This window comes from Nerophis ophidion, linkage group LG15, assembly GCF_033978795.1.
Source record: "Nerophis ophidion isolate RoL-2023_Sa linkage group LG15, RoL_Noph_v1.0, whole genome shotgun sequence".
Taxonomy (NCBI): domain Eukaryota; kingdom Metazoa; phylum Chordata; class Actinopteri; order Syngnathiformes; family Syngnathidae; genus Nerophis; species Nerophis ophidion.
This window is the reverse complement of record NC_084625.1, coordinates 28,866,744-28,887,476: the sequence shown is the minus strand read 5'-3', so window position 1 is coordinate 28,887,476 and position 20,733 is coordinate 28,866,744. Positions and strand designations below refer to the sequence as shown.

The 20,733-nt window shown below is 43.3% G+C and overlaps 1 protein-coding gene across 1 annotated transcript in view; it reads left to right on the top strand.

Moving 5' to 3' along the window:
• Nucleotides 1-20,733, top strand: part of LOC133569917 (plectin-like) — a 200,321-nt gene that overhangs the window by 14,200 nt on the left and 165,388 nt on the right. Inside the window, exons 5-7 of the mRNA XM_061922506.1 lie at nucleotides 7,292-7,393; nucleotides 7,597-7,673; nucleotides 7,946-8,090. Of these exons, the coding sequence (XP_061778490.1) occupies nucleotides 7,292-7,393; nucleotides 7,597-7,673; nucleotides 7,946-8,090 (324 nt within the window). The remainder of the gene's footprint in view (nucleotides 1-7,291; nucleotides 7,394-7,596; nucleotides 7,674-7,945; nucleotides 8,091-20,733) is intronic.

Genomic DNA, 20,733 nt, shown 5'->3' with positions numbered 1-20,733 from the left:
CTTATTTAAATAAGTTTGTCATTTGTAAACAACATTCATCATTTTCAACTCCGAATGGAGAGCAGCATCCGGGCTGAATTAAAGGAAACCCATTTTTTTTCACAGATTAAAACAGTTTCTCTGTGTCTTGATAACAAGAATAAAAAATGTCAGCACACTTAAAGAGGCCTTTTAAAATGATAGGATGCCCAGTGAGGCGCGACAGTAAGTTAGTTGGAATAAAATACCCCCGAAAACAACTTTTGCACAGGGTAAATCTGCATTCTACTCAGTGGCCTAGTGGTTAGAGTGTCCGCCCTGCGATCGGTAGCTCGTGAGTTCAAATCCTGGCCGAGTCGTACCAAAGACTTTAAAAATGGGACCCATTTCCTTCCTTTCTATGGCACTCAGCATTAAGGGTTGGAATTGGGGGTTAAATCACCATAAATGATTCCCGGGCGCGGCACCGCTGCTGCCCACTGCTCCCCTCACTTCCCAGGGGGTGATCAAGGGGATGGGTCAAATGCAGGGAATAATTTTTCCACATCTAGTATGTGTGTGACAATCAGTGGTACTTTGACTTTAACTTCCTATGCATTTGGCTCAGCCGGTTCACTACACTGATGAGGAATAAAAACAAAATACATTTTACCTTACATCCACCTGGGGATAGGTTGATTGGCAACACTAAATGGTCCCTAGTGTGTGAATGCTGTCTGTCTATCTGTGGTGGCCCTGCGATGAGGTGGCGACTTGTCCAGGGTGTACCCCCGCCTTCTGCTCGTGTGCAGCTGGGATAGGCCCCAGCACCCTCCACGACCCTGTAAGGGACAAACGGTAGGAAATGGATGGTTAGTTGGTTAATCTTCTTGGCGTGCAACGGAAAGGAGGACTGTCAACAACGCTGTGGATTTTTGAACAATTCAAACATTGCTTGTCCATTGCTTTCTTTGGACTCACATTAACCTAGCAGAACTAGTGAAATGATGTAAAAAGGCTAAAAAACACACAAAGTAACACAGTTGCTAACGACAGCACTGCTGTGATGACTGAGCACCGGGGAGCAATCAACCCGCTCACTCTGGATGTGCTGCCGGGCACAAAATGGGTGCACTGCGAGGCACACGATGGGTGGTGAAAGTTCACACAGCAAAGCATATTTTATCTACGGTATTTTTCGGACTGTAAGGCGAACTTAAAATATATTTTTTTTTCCTCAAAATTCGACAGTGCGCCTTATAACCCAGTGCGCCTAATGTACGGAATAAGTCTGGTTAAGCTTACCTACCTTGAAGCTATTTTACTTGGTACATGGTGTAATGATAAATGTGACCAGTAGATGGCAGTAAAACATAAACGATAACAGTAGGCTGTACTATGATGGCAATATGTCTCAAGTAAACAGCAACATTTGAAATGTTCCATTGAAAATATAAAACATTACACGTGACGCTCAAAAATCTATCAAAATATTTTAATTGTGGGACGGCGTGGCGCAGTGGGAGAGTGGCCGTGCGCAACCCGAGGGGCCCTGGTTCAAATCCCACCTAGTACCAACCTCGTCACGTCCGTTGTGTCCTGAGCAAGACACTTCACCCTTGCTCCTGATGGGTACTGGTTGGCGCCTTGCATGGCAGCTCCCTCCATCAGTGTGTGAATGTGTGTGTGAATGGGTAAATGTGGAAGTAGTGTCAAAGCGCTTTGAGTACCTTGAAGATAGAAAAGCGCTATACAAGTACAACCCATTTATCATTTATTTAATACGACTTTGGTAAGCTATGAAGCCACACTTATTCAAGGATTGTTGGTGCATTAAACACATAAGTATTATTATGGTGTGTGTATAAGGTAAGACATATTATCTGGCGTTATGTTTCGCAATACCTGCTGATCTGTAATTGGGATCTGCATAAATCCTGAATAATTGCGCGTGTCCTCACCAAAGCTATAGTCGATAAGCTTCTTAATTTTCTTTATCTTCTTGTTATGTGACATTCATCCTCCGCTGTTGCCATTTCTAATATAAAGTAGTGTACAGTTCTTACTCATATCTGTCAGTAAACTCACCATGAAAGCGCTTAAACATACCGGTGCAGTGAGTTTACATTATTCACCCAAGGAACTTTAGTTATTAGAGTTCCGGGTCGGACGTTTTTTTACGTGTCACATTTTCGGATGAGGAGATGCTGCTCCGTTATTGATTAAAACAGTTAGCTCCATCTTTTGAAACTTCTTCCACTCCTGTCCTTGCCGCTACAACAAAGATGATGAGGAGAAGAAACTGCTGAAGGTGAGCCACGTAAATAAGCCCGCCCACAAAATGGAGCATCCGGAAGCGACTGTCAGAAAGCGACTAGAAGATTATCTGTAAAACATAAACTATGCAACATTTTGACCAAAGAACCACCATTACATGTTATGTAGACCACGAGGGAGTGTTTTACATTTAGAAGAAAAGTAATAATATGACTCCTTTAATGCACCCTATAATCCGGTGTGCCTAATATATGAAAAAGATCAAAAATAGACCATTAATCGGCAGTGTGCCTTATAATCCGGTGCGCCCTATGGTCCGGAAAATACCGAAGTCTGTGGTTTGACAATCGAAAAGTTTTAACAATGAGGGATTTGTAAATCGAGGTACAATTCTACTTAATCTTACATTAAAAAAAAACACTTTTTAGTTGCCATTTCCAAGAAAAAATTACCAGTGGCACTGAGCAGTGGTCGCCAATTACCACTGGACACCCGGAGAGTAGCCATAGTAAAATTGTGACATGGGGGAATCAAAACAACTTGTGAAAATGTTATGAAGTTGCAGAGTGGTTTGTTCCACCTCGATACCCCAAAACTAGCTTTCAGCACTTCACTCAACACAGATGTCATTATGTCATCAAAGCTCACCTGTAAGCATTCATACACAGCATTTTGAAACAAGGGTGAAGTGATAGAAGAGATGTCCAAATAGAATAAGTCTATGTGTAGCAGCATAGGAGAAAGTTAAGGACAAGTTTCACTTTTGCATCTCATTTGCCATAATTGTTGTGTGCACAAAGACCCTAAATGAAATTTAGAAACACGTTTTAAAGGTTTTCAAGGAAAGGGGAGACCTAACCCTAAGAGAAGCACCAATAATTTCCATCCATCCATTCATTTTTTACCGCTTGTCCCTTTTGGGGTTGCGGGGGGTGCTTGAGCGTATCTCAGCTGCATTCGGGCGGAAGGCGGGGGTACACCCTGGACAAATCTCCACCTTATCGCAGGGCCAACACAGATAGACTGACAACATTCACACTCACATTGTTGTGATCCGATGGTCGGATCATCACCATATTGTTGCTTTGTTTTCATTTTTTATCACTCGCCATCATTTGACTCCTTAGTTCTTGTTAAGTCTGTCACCATGGTTACATATTATTTCCATCTGCTACTCTCGGTTCTCGCACACCTGTTTCTTGTAATCACCTCCCTTATTTAAGCTCGCCCCTTTTCATTGTTCTGCCTCGGATCCTAATTTGCCTTCGCGCAACAAGTGACGACTGCTCTGGATGTATATTCTCGCTAGCTTACACGCTACGCCTTTGCTTTATTCTAGCTCTCATGCTAATGGTTTGTTTTCCCTTTTTGTGCCTTCGTGCCAAGTTTAGTTTTTCTGTTTGTATTCCTAGCTTCCATGCTAGCGCCATTTGTTTGCCTTTCTGCTTAGCACCAGTGTTTTTTTGTGTTCTAGCCTGTTGTATTACTTTAATAAATACTTATATTTACGCATTTGACTCCTTTGTTCTTGTTAAGTCTGTCACCATGGTTACGTATTATTTCCACCTGCTACTCTCGGTTCTCGCACACCTGTTTCTTGTAATCACCTCCCTTATTTAAGCTCACCCCTTTTCATTGTTCTGCCTCGGATCCTAATTTGCCTTCGCGCAACAAGTGACGACTGCTCTGGATGTATATTCTCGCTAGCTTACACGCTACGCCTTTGCTTTATTCTTACTCTCATGCTAATGGTTTGTTTTCCCTTTTTTGTGCCTTCGTGCCAAGTTTAGTTTTTCTTTTTGTATTCCTAGCTTCCATGCTAGCGCCATTTGTTTGCCTTTCTGCTTAGCACAAGTGTTTTTGTGTGTTCTAGACTGTTGTATTACTTTAATAAATACTTATATTTACGCATTTGACTCCTTTGTTCTTGTTAAGTCTGTCACCATGGTTACATATTATTTCCACCTGCTACTCTCGGTTCTCGCACACCTGTTTCTTGTAATCACCTCCCTTATTTAAGCTCGCCCCTTTTTATTGTTCTGCCTCGGATCCTAATTTGCCTTTGCGCAACAAGTGACGACTGCTCTGGATGTATATTCTCGCTAGCTTACACGCTATGCCTTTGTTTTATTCCAGCTCTCATGCTAATGGTTTGTTTTCCCTTTTTTGTGCCTTCGTGCCAAGTTTAGTTTTTCTGTTTGTATTCCTAGCTTCCATGCTAGGACCATTTGTTTGCCTTTCTGCTTAGCACCAGTGTTTTTTTTTTGTTCTAGCCTGTTGTATTACTTTAATAAATACTTATATCTTACTTTACGCTGTGTTCTTGCCCGACGCATCCCTGGAGGAACAAACCCGGCATCACTATGCCGCACAAGTCTCACACACATTCACACACTAGGGACCATTTAGTGTTGCCAATCAACCTATCCCCTGCTTCATGTTTTCAGAGGTGGGAGTCACGGGAAGAACATGCAAACTCCTCATAGAAAGATCCATATACTAACCTCTGTGACACCGTGCTGCCCTGCACGAATGATCATAGAATCATAATAAAAACATATTATTATGCTTCATACTGATGAAAATCTTCCGTCAGGGATATTTCAACTAAATGTTTTTGGGGGCCACATTTCCAGAAATCTCAGGGGTGTCAGACATCTCCTTTCAATATTGTTCTTATTTTATATATTACGGAAAACCAGTGTCCTCTACAGTATCAATCAATCAATGTTTACTTATATAGAATAGAGTTTTATTGTCATTATTGCAATGAACAGGTTCAAAGAACAACGAAATTGGAGCAGCTCCTCCTAAGGTGCATATACAATATGGTAGTATAAATTAAAAAAAAATAAATAAATAAAAAAAAAAAAAAAAAAAAAAAAAATAATAATAAATTAAAAAAAAAAAAAAAAAAAAAAAAGATAGAGATGACAGATGTATCTATGTATACATAGATAAAACATTATTTCACATTGTAGTCCAAAAAAATAGAAAAACATTTAAACATTACACATGAGGACATGATGGACATATTGTGCTCACTCAGTGCCTGTTTAGTGCTACTATGGCTCTTGGGTAAAAGCTATTTTTTAGTCTATTGGTGCTCGCTTTTAGCACCCTGTAGCGTCTGCCTGAGGGTAGCAGTTCCAGGTGGCTGTGCCCGGGGTGGAATGGGTCTTTCAGGATGCTCTGTGCTTTCCTGAGACAGCGGGAGCTGTACAGGTCAGCCAGGGGGGGGAGGGGGCATCCGATTAACTTCTGGGCGGTCTTTATGACTCTCTGGAGCGCCGTTCTCTCTGCGGCCGTGCAGCTGCTGAACCACACGCAGATGCAGTAGGTCAGGATGCTCTCAATGGAGCACCGGTAGAAGGACACCAGCAGTTCCTGTGAGAGGTGGTTGTTCCTGAGTATTCTCAGGAAGTGCAGTCTCTGGTGTGCCTTCTTGATGGTAGCCGTGGTGTTGGTGCTCCAGGATAGGTCGTTGGCCAGGTGGACTCCCAGGGAGCGGAAGTCGGAGACCCTCTCCACACAGTCACCACTGATGATCAGGGGCAGGATGTCCGTTTTTTTCCTCCTGAAGTCTATGACCAGCTCCTTGGTCTTGGAGGTGTTCAGGGCCAGGTTGTTGACTTTGCACCAATCCGACAGCTTCTCCACCTCATCCCGATATGCAGCCTCGTCTCCCTCCGAGATGAGCCTAGCCCTAAATCACTAGTGTCTCAAAGGGCTGCATATAGTAGACATTTTATTTTGGTCTATTTATTTTGTCAGAGTTACAGGAGCGCTCTGTTTTTTTTTTTAAAGTAAAGCTAGTCAAATATCATCTGTATGACAGCATTTTAGTCTTTAAGAATCAATGTGAGGTTTTTTTTTTAACTAAACCTGCAGGCTACCAGTTGAATAGGCCAAATGATGAAATATAGAAGACCTTAAATGAAACCTTGAGGAACAACACTAGTACAACTGAAGAAGTTGAACAAATGACTACTTTCTGCATCTAAAGTAAACAAGCTACAGCAACACAAAAATATGTTACTGCTAAAAAGGAGAGGACTTAAAGAAGTGCTTTGAGGAACACCTCAGTTATGTAAATCATAAGTTTTGACCCCAGTGTTCCGATTGTAGCTGAGATAGGCGCCAGCGCCCCCCGCGACCTCAAAAGGGAATAAGCGATCGAACAATGGATGGATGGATGGTACTTTACTAAATAAAGGGCACCTCAAAAAATTGCATTATTGGCTATTTTAACAAAAAATCTTAGGGTACATTGAACATATGTTTCTTATTGCAAGTTTGTCCTAGATAAAATAGTGAAAATACAAGACAACTTGTCTTTTAGTAGTAAGTAAACAAACAAAGGCTCCTAATTAGTCTGCTGACATATGCAGTAACATATAGTGTCATTTTCCATTCTGTTATTTTGTCAAAATTATTAAGGACAATTGGTAGAAAATAATTGGTTCATTTACTGTTAATTTCTGTTTACTTTCTCTTTTAACATGCTCTATCTACATTTCTGTTAAAATGTAATAATCACTTATTCTTCCGTTGTTTGTACTTTACATTAGTTTTGTATGATACCACAAATTCGGGTACTTTTCAGAGGCGGTATCGTACCGAATATGATTCATTAGTACCGCGGTACTGTACTAATAATGGTATACCGTACAACCCTACTATATCGTGACATTTCATATTTTGGGCAGGCAAATTATTGCCAAACGATGCTTTATTTTTGGATTTGTACCAAAATGTCTCCTGACCGATCCCTCTTTCTTGGTAAAGTAATACAAGATGTGCAGTATGTACAATCCTGCTCACTAACTAAAAAAATACAATTACATTAATTGAGGTAATGCAGTCTTTTCTTCCTCTCTCACATCCGTGCAATGATGCATTAGTGTGTTCTTACTTGAGTGCAGAAAAAATAAAATAAAAACATACATTTCCAAGGGCAACAAAACAGAGCTTTCCAGCGTAGCGATAAGCAAGTGTTTGACAACGAGCGTAGTTGTTTCCTCTCCGCTTTTATCTCCGCTCTCTCTTCATGTAGAAAGTCATGTTGGAGTGTGACCTGCGACTTTATCAGCGGAGTCACTCCCACGCTGACGAGGACTACTTCAGCTTACAAAGTCGTGCTCAGAAGCTGCAGAAGGTACTACATGACCACACATGATTATCCTCCTATTTAAATAGCAGACTTTACTAAGTGGGTTTTATTTTAATTTTTTTAAGAAAAATGAACATGTCTCTGTAGGCTGCAGCTTACGGTGACAGTGACAAATCTAGAGATGCAATTCACCTTTCGTGTGTGTGTGTGTGTGTGTGTGTGTGTGTGTGTGTGTGTGTGTGTTTCAGCGCTGCAGTGAGCAGGTGGAGCGCCTGGTGGAGTGTGAAAAGGTTATTCTACAGATGAAATCAGAGCTGGAGAGACAGTAATAATGGCGTCTTTATGAAAACCCTTCTCTGATCCTGGTTCTGTCCTTGTCCCCCTTCTGGTGCCCTTCCCATCCCCCCTTTCGACTCTTCTTCCGCGTCTGTATAGTCGACTCACCAAATTGCATGCCATCTCTGACTTTATGTAGCATGCAAAATTCCACATCCTCTCTTTAAATCTTTTAATTCGGTTCAGTTCCTATATGTGCTTTAATCACCGCGGCGCGCTGAGGCTCACATTGTTTGTTTTCTGCTGTGCACACCCTCTCAGAAACCAGGAACAAGCGAGTCTGAAGCAAAGTCTCGTCGCATCCTGCCGCGCGCACCTTAACAAGCGTGGACAGCTGGAACAGGAAGTGGAGCTTCGGAAAGAGGAAGTGGCAAGCTTACAGCTTGAGCTTGCTGACAGCCAAGAGGTATGTTCCTGGAAGAATGTAAGCTTTGGGTTGTTGTTCTGTCATTGAACATGGCAGAAACCAATAGAAGGTGCTTCATCTGAGGTGTAATAAACAAATGTAATAATCATTTGGTAACACTTTAGTATGGGGAACATATCCACCATTAATTAGTTGCTTATTAACATGCAAATTAGTAACATATTAGCTCTTAATTAGTCATTATTAAGTAGTAATTAATGGCTTATTCTGCATGGCCTTTTTATACGAATGTGAGTGTGAATGTTGTCTGTCTATCTGTGTTGGCCCTGCGATGAGCTGGCGATTTGTCCAGGGTGTACCCCGCCTTCCGCCCAATTGTAGCTGAGATAGGCGCCAGCGCCCCCCGCAACCCCGAAAGGGAATAAGCGGTAGAAAATGGATGGATGGATGGAGTAAGCCATTAACATAAGGTTAGGGTTAGTGTACTTAGACTATGTCATACTTGCCAACCCTCACAATTTTTCCGGGAGACTCCCGAATTTCAGTACCCCTCCCGAAAATCTCCCGGTGCAACCATTCTCCTAAATTTATCCCGATTTTCACCCGAACAACAATATTGGGGGCGTGCCCTGATGGCACTGTCTTTAACATCCTCTACAAACTGTCGTTGCGTCCGCTTTTTCTCCATACAAACGGCGTGCCAGTCCAGTCATATGTTGTATGCGGCTTTTACAGACTCACATAAGAGAATGCAAATCACACTTGGTCAACAGCCATACAAGTCACACGGAGGGTGGCTGTATAAACAACTTTAACACCGTTACAATTATGCGCCACAGTGTGAACCCACACCAAACAAGAATGACAAACACATTTCGGGAGAACATCCGCACCGTAACACAACATAAACACAACAGAACAAATACCCAGAACCCCTTGCAGCACTAACTCTTCTGGGATGCTACAATATATACATCCAATATACCATCGCAACCCCCCGCCCCATTTCCCGGATTCGGAGGTCTCAAGGTTGGCAAATATGGCCTATGTTCCCCTAGTCTCCAAATAACTCTAAATGAAGTCTTTGTTACTTATAAGAGTTCCGCATACTAAAGTGTTACCAATAATGTTTATGAAAAAGCATGTGATTGTTATTGCCAATTAATGCATTTTAATGCCAATCACAAATGCCCACAGTGTTTTTCATTTTTATCCCCCCCAGCTACTGTATTTTACGGACTATAGAGCACATCGGGATATTAGCTGCACCCAGTAATTTTTTTAAGAAAAAAATATTTTCCCCATATTAACCGCACCAGACTATAAGTCACAGCTTTGTCCGCCCTGAGATCGGTAGGTTGTGAGTTCAAACCCTGGCCGAATCATACGAAGGACTACAAAAATGGGAGCCATTACCTCCCTGCTTGGCGCTTAGCATCAAGGGTTGGAATTGGGGATTAAATCACCAAAATTATTCTGTGTGACAATCATTAGTACTTTACTTTAACTTTGTAAATTGTGATATTACTTACTTACACAGAAAGATTTTGGAAATGTTTATGTACATACCTTAATTGTTTCCAAACATTGTCTGTAACATGGAAGTAAAGCGGCCGATCAAACAAAAAGAGGTCGTTATCGTGGACCCACTAGCTGTGGAAGCAAGCTCTCCAATCAGCTAAGACACTCAGTCCACGGTGAAGTTTTTGGTGAACTTATACAACAAAAACTATAGGAAAAGAATGGCATTGTGAGTTAATAATACTAACACAGACACGCGTAAACGTGTTAGTACAGGGGTGTCAAACCTAAGGTCCGCCGGTCGGATCAGGTCCGCGAACAGGTTTCATCCGGTCTGCGGGATGAGTTTGCGAAGTATAAAAATGAGCCGGAATTTTTGAATGAAATAAACTGCTGTTCTAAATGTGTCCACTAGATGTCGCAATAGCACGTCTTTGTATCTTGCTACATATGTAAAAGGAATAAACCACATGTTAGTACATTAGTCGAGGTACATGAGCAAACTACATAAATAACATTCTGTTATTCAATTTTCATATTATTTTTTATCTTGATAGATTGAAAATTAACACCAATGAGTTGACAGATAAATATTATCACATCATTTATTCAGAAAAGTATAAATACCGACAAATAAAGTTAAAATACTATTAACTGCAACAGGTACGTTTAAAAAAAAAAAACAGCATTATGATTTTTGAACATTTTCGGAATGTGCTTGATGTATTTTTTTAACAAATAAAACAATCTGAAGTTGTCTTTATTTTATAAGTTATCGTGCCGCGATTTTACAAGTCCCGCCCACTTGAAAGTACATTTTTCTTCATGTGGACCCTGATCTAAAAATAGTTTGACACCCTTGTGTTATGCTAGCTTCATTACATTACTGTAGTACATACACATGTGCATGAAAACACTCCTACAGACATCACACATGGGTTGGTTTAGTGAGTATGAATTGTTTTAGTTATATTGTATAACTTACAAATGTTGCTTGGAGTGACAAATGAAGAACCCATACGAGTAGGAAAGCTATAGACGCCAAGAGGACCTTCCGGTTCAGAGTAGTCTAAACAAAAGGAAAATGCAGCACCTGCAGAAAAGATGGTACCGTAGCACCAACAATAACACTCCTGTTCAGTGTGTTGTTTTTTTTTTAAATAATCTATTTACAGTACATTCTGGTTGTCAGCAAAGAAAAAAATCATAAATTTACTGCACCATTTTTTTTAAGCCGCAGAAAAAAGTAGTGGTTTGAAGTGCGAAATTTCCAGTAATTGTGTATCCATACCCAGTGGGGAGCCACTCACCTAAGTCAATAAAAATTACCTCCATTACGGAAAATAAACTGCATTTTTTAGCATCATAGGATAAGGCCAAACATATCACAAAAACTAAGTTGTATGTCATCAATGAAAGCCAAAGATTAAGTTAAAGTTAAAGTACCAATGATTGTCACACACACTAGGTGTGGTGAAATTTGTCCTATGGATTTGACCCATAACCTTGTTCACCCCCTGGGAGAGCAGCGGGAATCATTTTGGTCGATTTAACCCCCAATTCCAACCCTTGAAGCTGAGTGCCAAGCAGGGAGGTAATGGGTCCCATTTTTATAGTCTTTGGTATGACTCGGCCGGGGTTTGAACTCACGACCTACCAATCTCAGGGCGGACACTCTAACCACTAGCCCACTGAGTAGGGGCCGGGCTATTCAACTGGCCACCAGCCTGGAATGACAATATACGGGCCCCCGAGTTCAGTTGGCAGACAAATACTTTTGCAACAAATTCCTAAAAACACCTGAGTGCTCCTGTTGTATAGAGGAACTTGGACCACTGTAAACACATTGGCAGACCCTTGCATTGACATTTTAACCTTGCTAGCAAACATAGAACACTGGGGTCCAAAGCTGTGTTTTACATACATGAGGCGTTCCTCAAGGCACCTTTTTAAGCCCCCTTTTTTGTCTGTAGTCATTTGTTTAACTTCTTTAATTATGCTAGTGGTGTTCCTCAAGGTAAATGGTAAATGGGTTATACAAACCGTTAGTACTTGTTTAGCGCTTTTTTACCTTCAAGGTACTCAAAACGCTTTGACACTATTTCCACATTTACCCATTCACACACACATTCACACACTGATGGCGGGAGCTGCCATGCAAGGCCCTAACCACGACCCATCAGGAGCAAGGGTGAAGTGTCTTGCTCAAGGACACAATGGACGTGACTAGGATGGTAGAAGGTGGGGATTGAACCAGGAACCCTTAGGTTGCTGGCACGGCCACTCTCCCAACAGCACCACGCCGTCCCCAGGTTCCATTCTAGGTCCTCTCATTCATCACTTGGCCTATTCAACTGTTGGTTTGGTTCAACACACTTGCAAGGGACTCACATTATTACATCAGATTCTCAAAAACACCAGAGTGCTGTCATGGAGATGGTCTTGGACTAGCTTTTTTTTGTTTTGCAGAAGGCCCTTTAAAACAACAGCATGATCCTGTGACAAAATAAATTTAACAACGCTGGTTCTCCCGGAATACACAAAAAAAGACTAATAGTAAAAAGTCAGGCCCCCAGGTCCTGAGCTTCCTGGAAATGTGGCCCCTAAAACTATTTACAAACCCCATTTCCACATGAGTTGGGGAATTGTGTTAGATGTAAATATAAACGGAATACAATGATTTGCAAATCCTTTTCAACCCATATTCAGTTGAATGCACTACAAAGACAAGATATTTCATGTTCAAACTCATAAACTTTATTTTTTTTGTAAATAATAATTAACTTAGAATTTCATGGCTGCAACATGTGCTAAAGTAGTTGGGAAAGGGCATGTTCACCACTGTGTTACATCTTCTTTTCTTTTAACAACACTCAATAAACATTTGGGAACTGAGGAAACTAATTGTTGAAGCTTTGAAAGTGGATTTCTTTACCATTCTTGATTTATGTAGAGTTTCAGTCGTTCAACAGTCCGGGGTCTCTGGTGTCGTATTTCATGCTTCATAATGCGCCACACTTTTTCCATGGGAGACATGTCTGGACTGCAGGCGGGCCAAGAAAGTACCCACACTCTTTTACTACAAAGCCACACTTTTTTAACACATGACTTGGCATTGTTTTGCTGAAATAAGCAGGGGCGTCCATGATAGCGTTGCTTGGATGACAACATATGTTGCTCCAAAACCTGTATGGACCTTTCAGCATTAATGGTGCCTTCACAGATGTGTAAGTTACCCATGCCTTGGGCACTAATACACCCCCATACCATCACAGATGCTGGCTTTAGAACTTTTCGCCTATAACAATCTGTATGGTTATTTTCCTCTTTGGTCCGGAGGACACCACGTCCTCTGTTTCCAAATATAATTTGAAATGTGGACTCGTCAGACCACAGAACACTTTTCCACTTTACATCAGTCCATCTTAAATGAGCTCGGGCCCAGCGAAGCCGGCGGCGTTCCTTGGTGTTGTTGATAAATGGTTTTCGCTTTGCATAGTAGAGTTTTAACTTGCACTTACAGATGTAGCAACCAACTGTAGTTACTGACAGTGGTTTTATAAAGTGTTCCTGAGCCAATGTGGTGATATATCCTTTACACACTGATGTCGGTTTTTGATGCAGTACCGCCTGAGGAATCAAAGGTCCGTAATATCATCGCTTACATGCAGTGATTTCTCCAGATTCTCTGAAAGTTTTGATGATTTTATGGACCGTAGATGGTAAAATCCCTAAATTCCTCGCAATAGCTCGTTGAGAAATGTTTTTGTAAAACTGTTCGACAATTTGCTTACAAATTGGTGACCCTCACCCCATCCTTGTTTGTGAATTACTTAGCATTTTTTGGGAAGCTGTTTTTATACCCAATCATGGCACCCACCTGTTCCCAATTAGCCTGCACACCTGTGGGATGTTCCAAATAAGTGTTTGATGAGCATTCCTCAACTTAATCAGTATTTATTGCTTCCTTTCCCAACTTCTTTGTCACGTGTTGCTGTCATCAAATTCTAAAGTTAACGATTATTTGCCCAAAAAAAAAGTTTATCAGTTTGAACATCAGATATGTTGACTTTGTAGCATATTCAACTGAATATGGGTTGAAAATGATTTGCAAATCATTGTATTCCATTTATATTTGCATCTAACACAATTTCCCAACTCATATGGAAACGGGGTTTGCAGTTTAATATCCCCGCACTAGATCGTGTCCAACCAACTGTTGTGAGACCTCTGAGACTTCAAAGTGCAGAAGAAATGTCTAATATTAGACGTTTTAAGGGCACCAGCAAATGTGTGGACATGGCTAAAAGAGAGTCCAGCATAATAGATGTGCTCCCCCCCCCCAACCCCCCCCCCCCCCCCCCCCCCCCCCACACACACACACACACACACACACACACACACACACACTGATCATGTGATGGTCCCATGCTTGCCTGGCAGAAAGGGATCGTCCCACCATTAATTAAAGCACCAAACGGTGCCAAGGCTGACGGAATTGATTCCAATTACGAGCTCAATGGGACACTTAATATTCAAATTAGTCAAAGTGGCGCCTGTAGCCTGGCAAAGTGCCAACATATCTGGCAGTCACATGCCAGTGTGTGTGTGTGTTGGAGGGTATCCTTGTAAAGCAGTGGCATATTAGTTAACATGTTTATTGGTGCCGGCGCACACATTTATCCTCACAAACATGGCACAGCATGAGATCATAGTTCCTTTCGGTTTGTCAGTGCATGAGCATTTATTCAGCTTGTGGAGTTCCACATAATGAGTTTCAGCCTTGTAAAGACACATGTATTAGGGCCATGCATTATGGATACACTCCTGATCATTCTTTATCATTATTCACATGTACATAATTACACGCAAGCGTAACAGCGCTTCGCATGGAAGCGCCATCATGCACACTCCCGCACAACTCGACCGAGAAAAAATATAATTTATTCTTGAACAAAAACAAAAAAAAAGGAATTCAATTTCCTAAGTATTTGCATATGACGGTGTATTAGCCGAATGAATCATAAGGAGACTGCTCAACTGAACAATTAACACACTTCAAGACTCTTAAGAGGAGTGATTCATAAGGAGATATTCTCATGGGGTCTGGATTATTTGTGTGTGGGGAATCATCCAAAATATCGTCATGGACATTTAAAATGTTAAATGTGGAGTGTAATCACTCTGCAGGAAGACAACAGAAAGTAAGGCAGGATTCTCATGCATTCTGCAGCATGTTTCTGTCATAGTATGGCACAAATTCTCAAAAATATTTTTGTTTTAGTATTTAGTAGATGTTTGTTGCAAAAATATTAGACTCATCCCAATATATAAATATCATATATATATCATATATATATATATATATATATATGATATATATATATATATATATATATATATATATATATATATATATATATATATATATATATATATATATATATATATATATATATGTAGGTGTGGGAAAAAATCACAAGACTACTTCATCTCTACAGAACTGTTTCATGAGGGGTTCCCTCAATCATCAGGAGATCTCCTGATGATTGAGGGAACCCCTCATGAAACAGTTCTGTAGAGATGAAGTAGTCTTGTGATTTTTTCCCACACCTACATATTGCGCTCTACCACGGTATCGAGCACTATTCTCTGGATAATCCAATCAAGACATATATATATATATATATATATATATATATATATATATATATATATATATATATATATATATATGTTTTACAAAATATAGACTTTTTAGAAATGTGTGTTACCCATCTTTTTCAAGTTTGTTGCAATCAGTAGCTGAATTAAAAAATGTTGTATAGCACTATCTTGGCTATGTTTGGCGTTTTGTAAAAAAAAATTTAAAAAAAGAGCTAAATTAAGAAACTATATGTCATGGTCCACGTCTTGGACCATGACATATTCTGGTTTTGTTGTGTTTTGTTATCACCCTGTGTTGTATTTGCCATCTTTGGTTCCTGGTGGCAATTCCTGTTTTGTTTATGTTGTCATGGTAACTCGTTAGTGTCACCTGTCTCTTTTTTGTCGTCGCGCACCTGATTTGTTGATTATGTGTTTTATTTAAGACCGCCTTTGTTTGACATTCATTCTTGGATTCTTGTTTGCTCCCACGCAACAGTTGACGTCGCTCGTCCTGCATTGTGGTACAGACTACTTTTGTTACTTGTTAGCTTCCAACCTATTCCTGTTTAGTTTATTTCCCTAGTTTACATACTAGCGCTTTCTGTTTGTTTTGTCTAGTGCCTTTGTGCAAGTGCCTTTGTTTTTAGTTTGTTTTATTGTATAATAAATTATTATTCCTACCTGTACGCTGTGTCCATCTTCGCTGCACCCACGGGAGAACGATGCCAGCTAAGCGTCACACTATATATGTTTTCGAGCACAATGTAGTTTTTTTAAGCACTCTCTCAGATAAGTTTGGCGTTTTTGTTTAAAAAAAGTTATAATTGTTTTTGTATAAAATACTAAATCAACAAGATGCAATAGTTTTACAGAAAAAATAGCCTTTTTAGCACTCTACATGTTGCCAAAAATGTCTATATAAACAAAATATAGTAGTTTGCTGGAAAAATATAGACTTTAGCGCAGTACTTGGGCATAGCGCTCTATGTTGGTCATGTTTGTTGTGTTATTTGCAACAAAAAAAAAGCTAATATAACAAAATATAGTAGTACCTCAGTCATGTTTAGCGAATTTGTTCAAAAAAATGTAGTAATATATACAGTGGTTTTGTAGTAAGATGTAGAGCTTTTAGAACTGTTCGTACGCCATTTATGTTGCAAAAAATAGCACATTTTGAAAATGTGGTAGTTATTTTGCAAAATTTAACATTTAGGGCATTGTATGTCGGCCATATTTGTGAAGTTTGTTCCCAAAAATGTCTATACAAACAAAATATAGTTGTAGACTTTAGCACAGCACCATATGGTTTATTTAGCTATTTCAGAAATAGCTAAATAAACAAAATACAGTAGTTTTGTGGCAAAATGTAGACTTTTTAGCGTTATATATTGGTCAAGTTTGTTGTTATTTGCAAAAAATAGCTAACTTAACAAAATACTTTATAGTAGTTTTGTGGCTGTGGAAGTCTGCTGCTTCCGGGTTCTCGGGACCACCAAGGACTGACATGACAAGCTTTCAAAGTTCAACACGATTTATTTTTCAATAATCTTTTCTGCTTTACAGCAATTGTCTCCCTTCTGCAATGTCACTCTCTGCCTTTCGGCATTTGTCGTCTGTCCAAACTCACCCCCGCCGCCTCCCGACTGCGGCCTTTTAACAGAACGACAGGTGATTAGATGAACACTTTCAGCTGTGTCATCCACTCACCTGTCGCCAACCTCGAAGCCGCACCCCGCTTCCCCGCAGGCCACGCCCACCACATACATCCACCGCCAGACTCAGGCCGGGACGCCGTCCGGCCGCCCCAACTCCCCCCGCCCCTCCTGGAAGAGAGCGGGACAGGAAGTCGGCCACCGCCATCTGTGCACCCGGTCTGTGGATCACTCTGAAGTTGTAGGGTTGCAAAGCCAGATACCAACGGGTGATCCGCGCGTTGGCATCCTTCATGCGGTGGAGCCACTGGAGGGGTTTGTGGTCCGAGCAGAGTCTGAATGAGCGCCCCAGGATGTAGTATCGGGGGGCCCCAGACCGCCCTTCGGATGGCGAGGCACTCCCTCTCCACTGTGCTGTACCTCACCTCCTTTTCAGATAGCTTTCGGCTGATGTAAAGGATGGGCCAGTCGACGCCCTCCACCTGCTGGGACAAAACAGCTCCCAGTCCTCTGCCCGACGCGTCCGCCTGCAGACAAAACGGGAGAGAAAAATCAGGCATGTGTAGGACCGGCTCCTCGCAGAGGGCCTTCTTAACACTCTCAAACGCCTGCTGGCACCGCTCCGTCCACTGGACCAGATCTGGGGCACCCTTTCGGGTGAGGTCAGTTATTGGGCTGGTCAGGTCCGCAAACCAGGGGATAAACCTCCGGTAGTACCCCGCCAGACCCAAAAACTGCCTCACCTCTTTTTTCGTCTTGGGGGTTGGACAGGCCGCAATCGCCGCTGTTTTATCTACCTGTGGCCGCACCTGTCCTCCTCCCAAGTGGTACCTCAAATACTGTACTTCCCTCCGGCCAACTGCACACTTGGCGGTGAGCCCTGCCTGCCTCAGGGACTCGAGCACTGCCCCCACCCGCTGCATATGTTGTTCCCAGCTGCTACTCTGGATGATGACATCATCCAGGTAGGCGGCCGCGTATGCAGCGTGGGGTCGCAGCACCCGGTCCATGAGGCGCTGGAACGTGGCAGGCGCACCGAACAAGCCAAACGGGAGTGCGACAAATTGGTACAAACCTTCCGGAGTGGAAAAGGCCGTTTTTTCCTTGGACTCTGGTGACAAGGAAATCTGCCAGTAGCCCTTGGTCAAATCCAGTGTCGTGAAAAAACGAGCAGTGCCCAGCCGATCTAGGAGCTCGTCGACCCGGGGCATTGGGTACGCATCAAATCGTGATACTTCATTCACCTTGCGGTAATCCACACAGAACCGTACAGACCCATCTTTCTTCCCTACAAGAACTATGGGGCTACACCACGCACTGTGAGATTCTTCTATTACCCCCAATTCCAGCATGGATTTTAATTCCTCCCGAACTATTTTACGTTTGTGTTCGGGGAGTCTGTATGGCCGAGAGCGCACCGTAATCCCCGGGCTGGTCTCGATATGATGCTGGATGAGATTCATGCGGCCGGGCCGAGGGGAGAACACGTCAGAGAAACGCTGCTGCAGCTTAGCAACATCCGCCTTCTGCGCTAACGTGAGCTGGTTATCACAGGGGAGAGGAGAGGGAGGGACAGAGCGCGGGATCTCTGGTCCCAACTCCTCCTCCTCTCTCAGTACCGTTACCATGGAGACAGGCTGCGCCTCCCTCCATGCCTTCAACAGGTTAAGATGGTAGATATGCGTGTCTCCGCCCCGGTCCGATCGTCGAACCTCATAATCCACATCACCCACTTGCCGTGTGACCTCAAAGGGTCCTTGCCACTTTGCAAGTAATTTTGAGCTGGATGTTGGGAGTAATACAAGGACTTTTTCTCCCGGTGAAAATTTTATTAGCTTGTTCCCCTTGTTATACGTGCGCTGTTGTCGTTCCTGGGCACAGAGCAAATTCTCACGTGATAATTGCGCCACCGTGTGGAGTTTTGCTCGCATTTCCAGAACGTACTGCACTTCATTTTTGCTGGAGCTTGGACTTTCCTCACAACTTTCTTTAATTACGTCCAACACTCTGCGTGGTTTTCTACCGTATAACAGCTCAAAAGGCGTAAAGCCAGTGGAGGATTGGGGTACCTCCCACATCGCAAACATGAGGGGATCAAGCCATTTATCCCAATTTGGTTTGTCCTTGTGCGTAAACTAAGGGATCATGGTTTTTAGCGTTTTGTTTAGTCGCTCCACCAGCCCATCCGTTTCTGGATGGTACACGCTGGTGCGGATCGCTTTAATTCCCAATAATCCGTACAGTTCCTTTATTGTGCGTGACAAAAAGGACGTGCCCTGGTCAGTTAAAATCTCTTTCGGGATTCCAACTCGGGAAATGACCTGAAACAGCGCTTGCGCCACACTCTTTGCAGAGATGGAGCGCACCGGCACTACTTCGGGGTAGCGCGTTGCGTAATCCACTAGGACTAAAACAAAGCGATACCCCCGTAGGCTCGGGTGAAATGGTCCGATGAGGTCCATCCCAATTCTGTCGAATGGGACCTCCATGAGCGGCAATGGGCGCAAAGGGGCCTTCGGGTTGGCCGCTGGGTTCACCAGCTGGCAGTCCGGACAGGCGGAGCACCAGCGGCGCACGTCTGCCCGGATGCCTGGCCAATAGAATCGGACCATGATCCGATTCAGTGTTTTATCATACCCCAAATGTCCGGCCATAAGATTAATATGCGCCGCCTGAAAAACCATTTCCAGGCGGCATTTCGGCACCAACAACTGGGTGATTTCCTCTCCTGTTTGAGTGTCACGGGTCACTCGGTACAATCTATCTCTCATAATGGAGAAGTGAGGGAATCCCCGCGCTGTTCCCGGGCGCATCGACTGACCGTCTATATAATCCACTTGGTCCCAGGCCGCGCGCAAAGTTTCGTCTCGAGACTGCTCGAGGGGAAAATCCTCCGTAGGATGCCAATAGGGGGCCGGGGAGGCTTCCCGCGAAGCCTCCGCTGGTTCCCGCTCGGCAGTGTCGGATGGCCCCGCCTTGCCACTGAGAACTGCGCGGACATTCCCTTTTCCTACAGTCCGTGAACGCACCCCTACGCATTGTGTCAGTAAGCGCCTAAATCCCGGCCAATTTGTGCCCAAAATTACGGGGTGTGAGAGGTGCGTACTTACAGTTACCTCTACCCTATGCTTTTGGCCCTCATACCAAATTTCTATTGGAACCATAGGGTACTCGTGCACATCCCCATGCACACACCTAATTTTTAACCGTGTTGCATGCCTCAAAGCCCCGGGTCGAACCAGGTTCTGGTGGATCATGGTCTGCCCGCAGCCTGAATCCACCATTGCCCGGTATGTACTCCCTTGTGTCATTACCTTGATACCGTACGTCTCACCCGGGTCGGGGGAGGGCATTGAAGGGGTGGCCACCACGGCCACGCGACCCACCTCCACCTGCTGAGGTCCCTGACGCGCGCGACCGGGCCGCCCACGCCTCCAGCACACCTGCCCTGGCATTTGAGGGGCCGTCTGCGCGGGAGATGTTCTGGGGATAGCAGCCTGGACCTGCGGGGAAAAAACAGAAGGGGGGTCACGCGGGTTATGGTGGGGAATGTGCACTGTTCTCTCCTTTTGCCGTGCGCTCCGTCCGTGCGTCATTGGTGCAGGTTGCTCCTCGCGGTGGACGGCCAGGTGGCCCTCAGCGAGGGTCACCGCAGCTGCCAGGTCACGTGGCTGGTGGTACCAGACCGAGTCGGCCGTCTTCTGGGGGATCACCTCCAAGAACTGCTCCCGGATGACCTGGTTCACCTCCTCTCCTGGCTGCAGCCAGCGCGTCGCTGCCTCTTGAAGCCGCTGGCCAAAGGTGAATGGCCAGTCCTCCTTTCCCAGACGCATGGACCGGAACCGGCGTCGGTAGTCTTC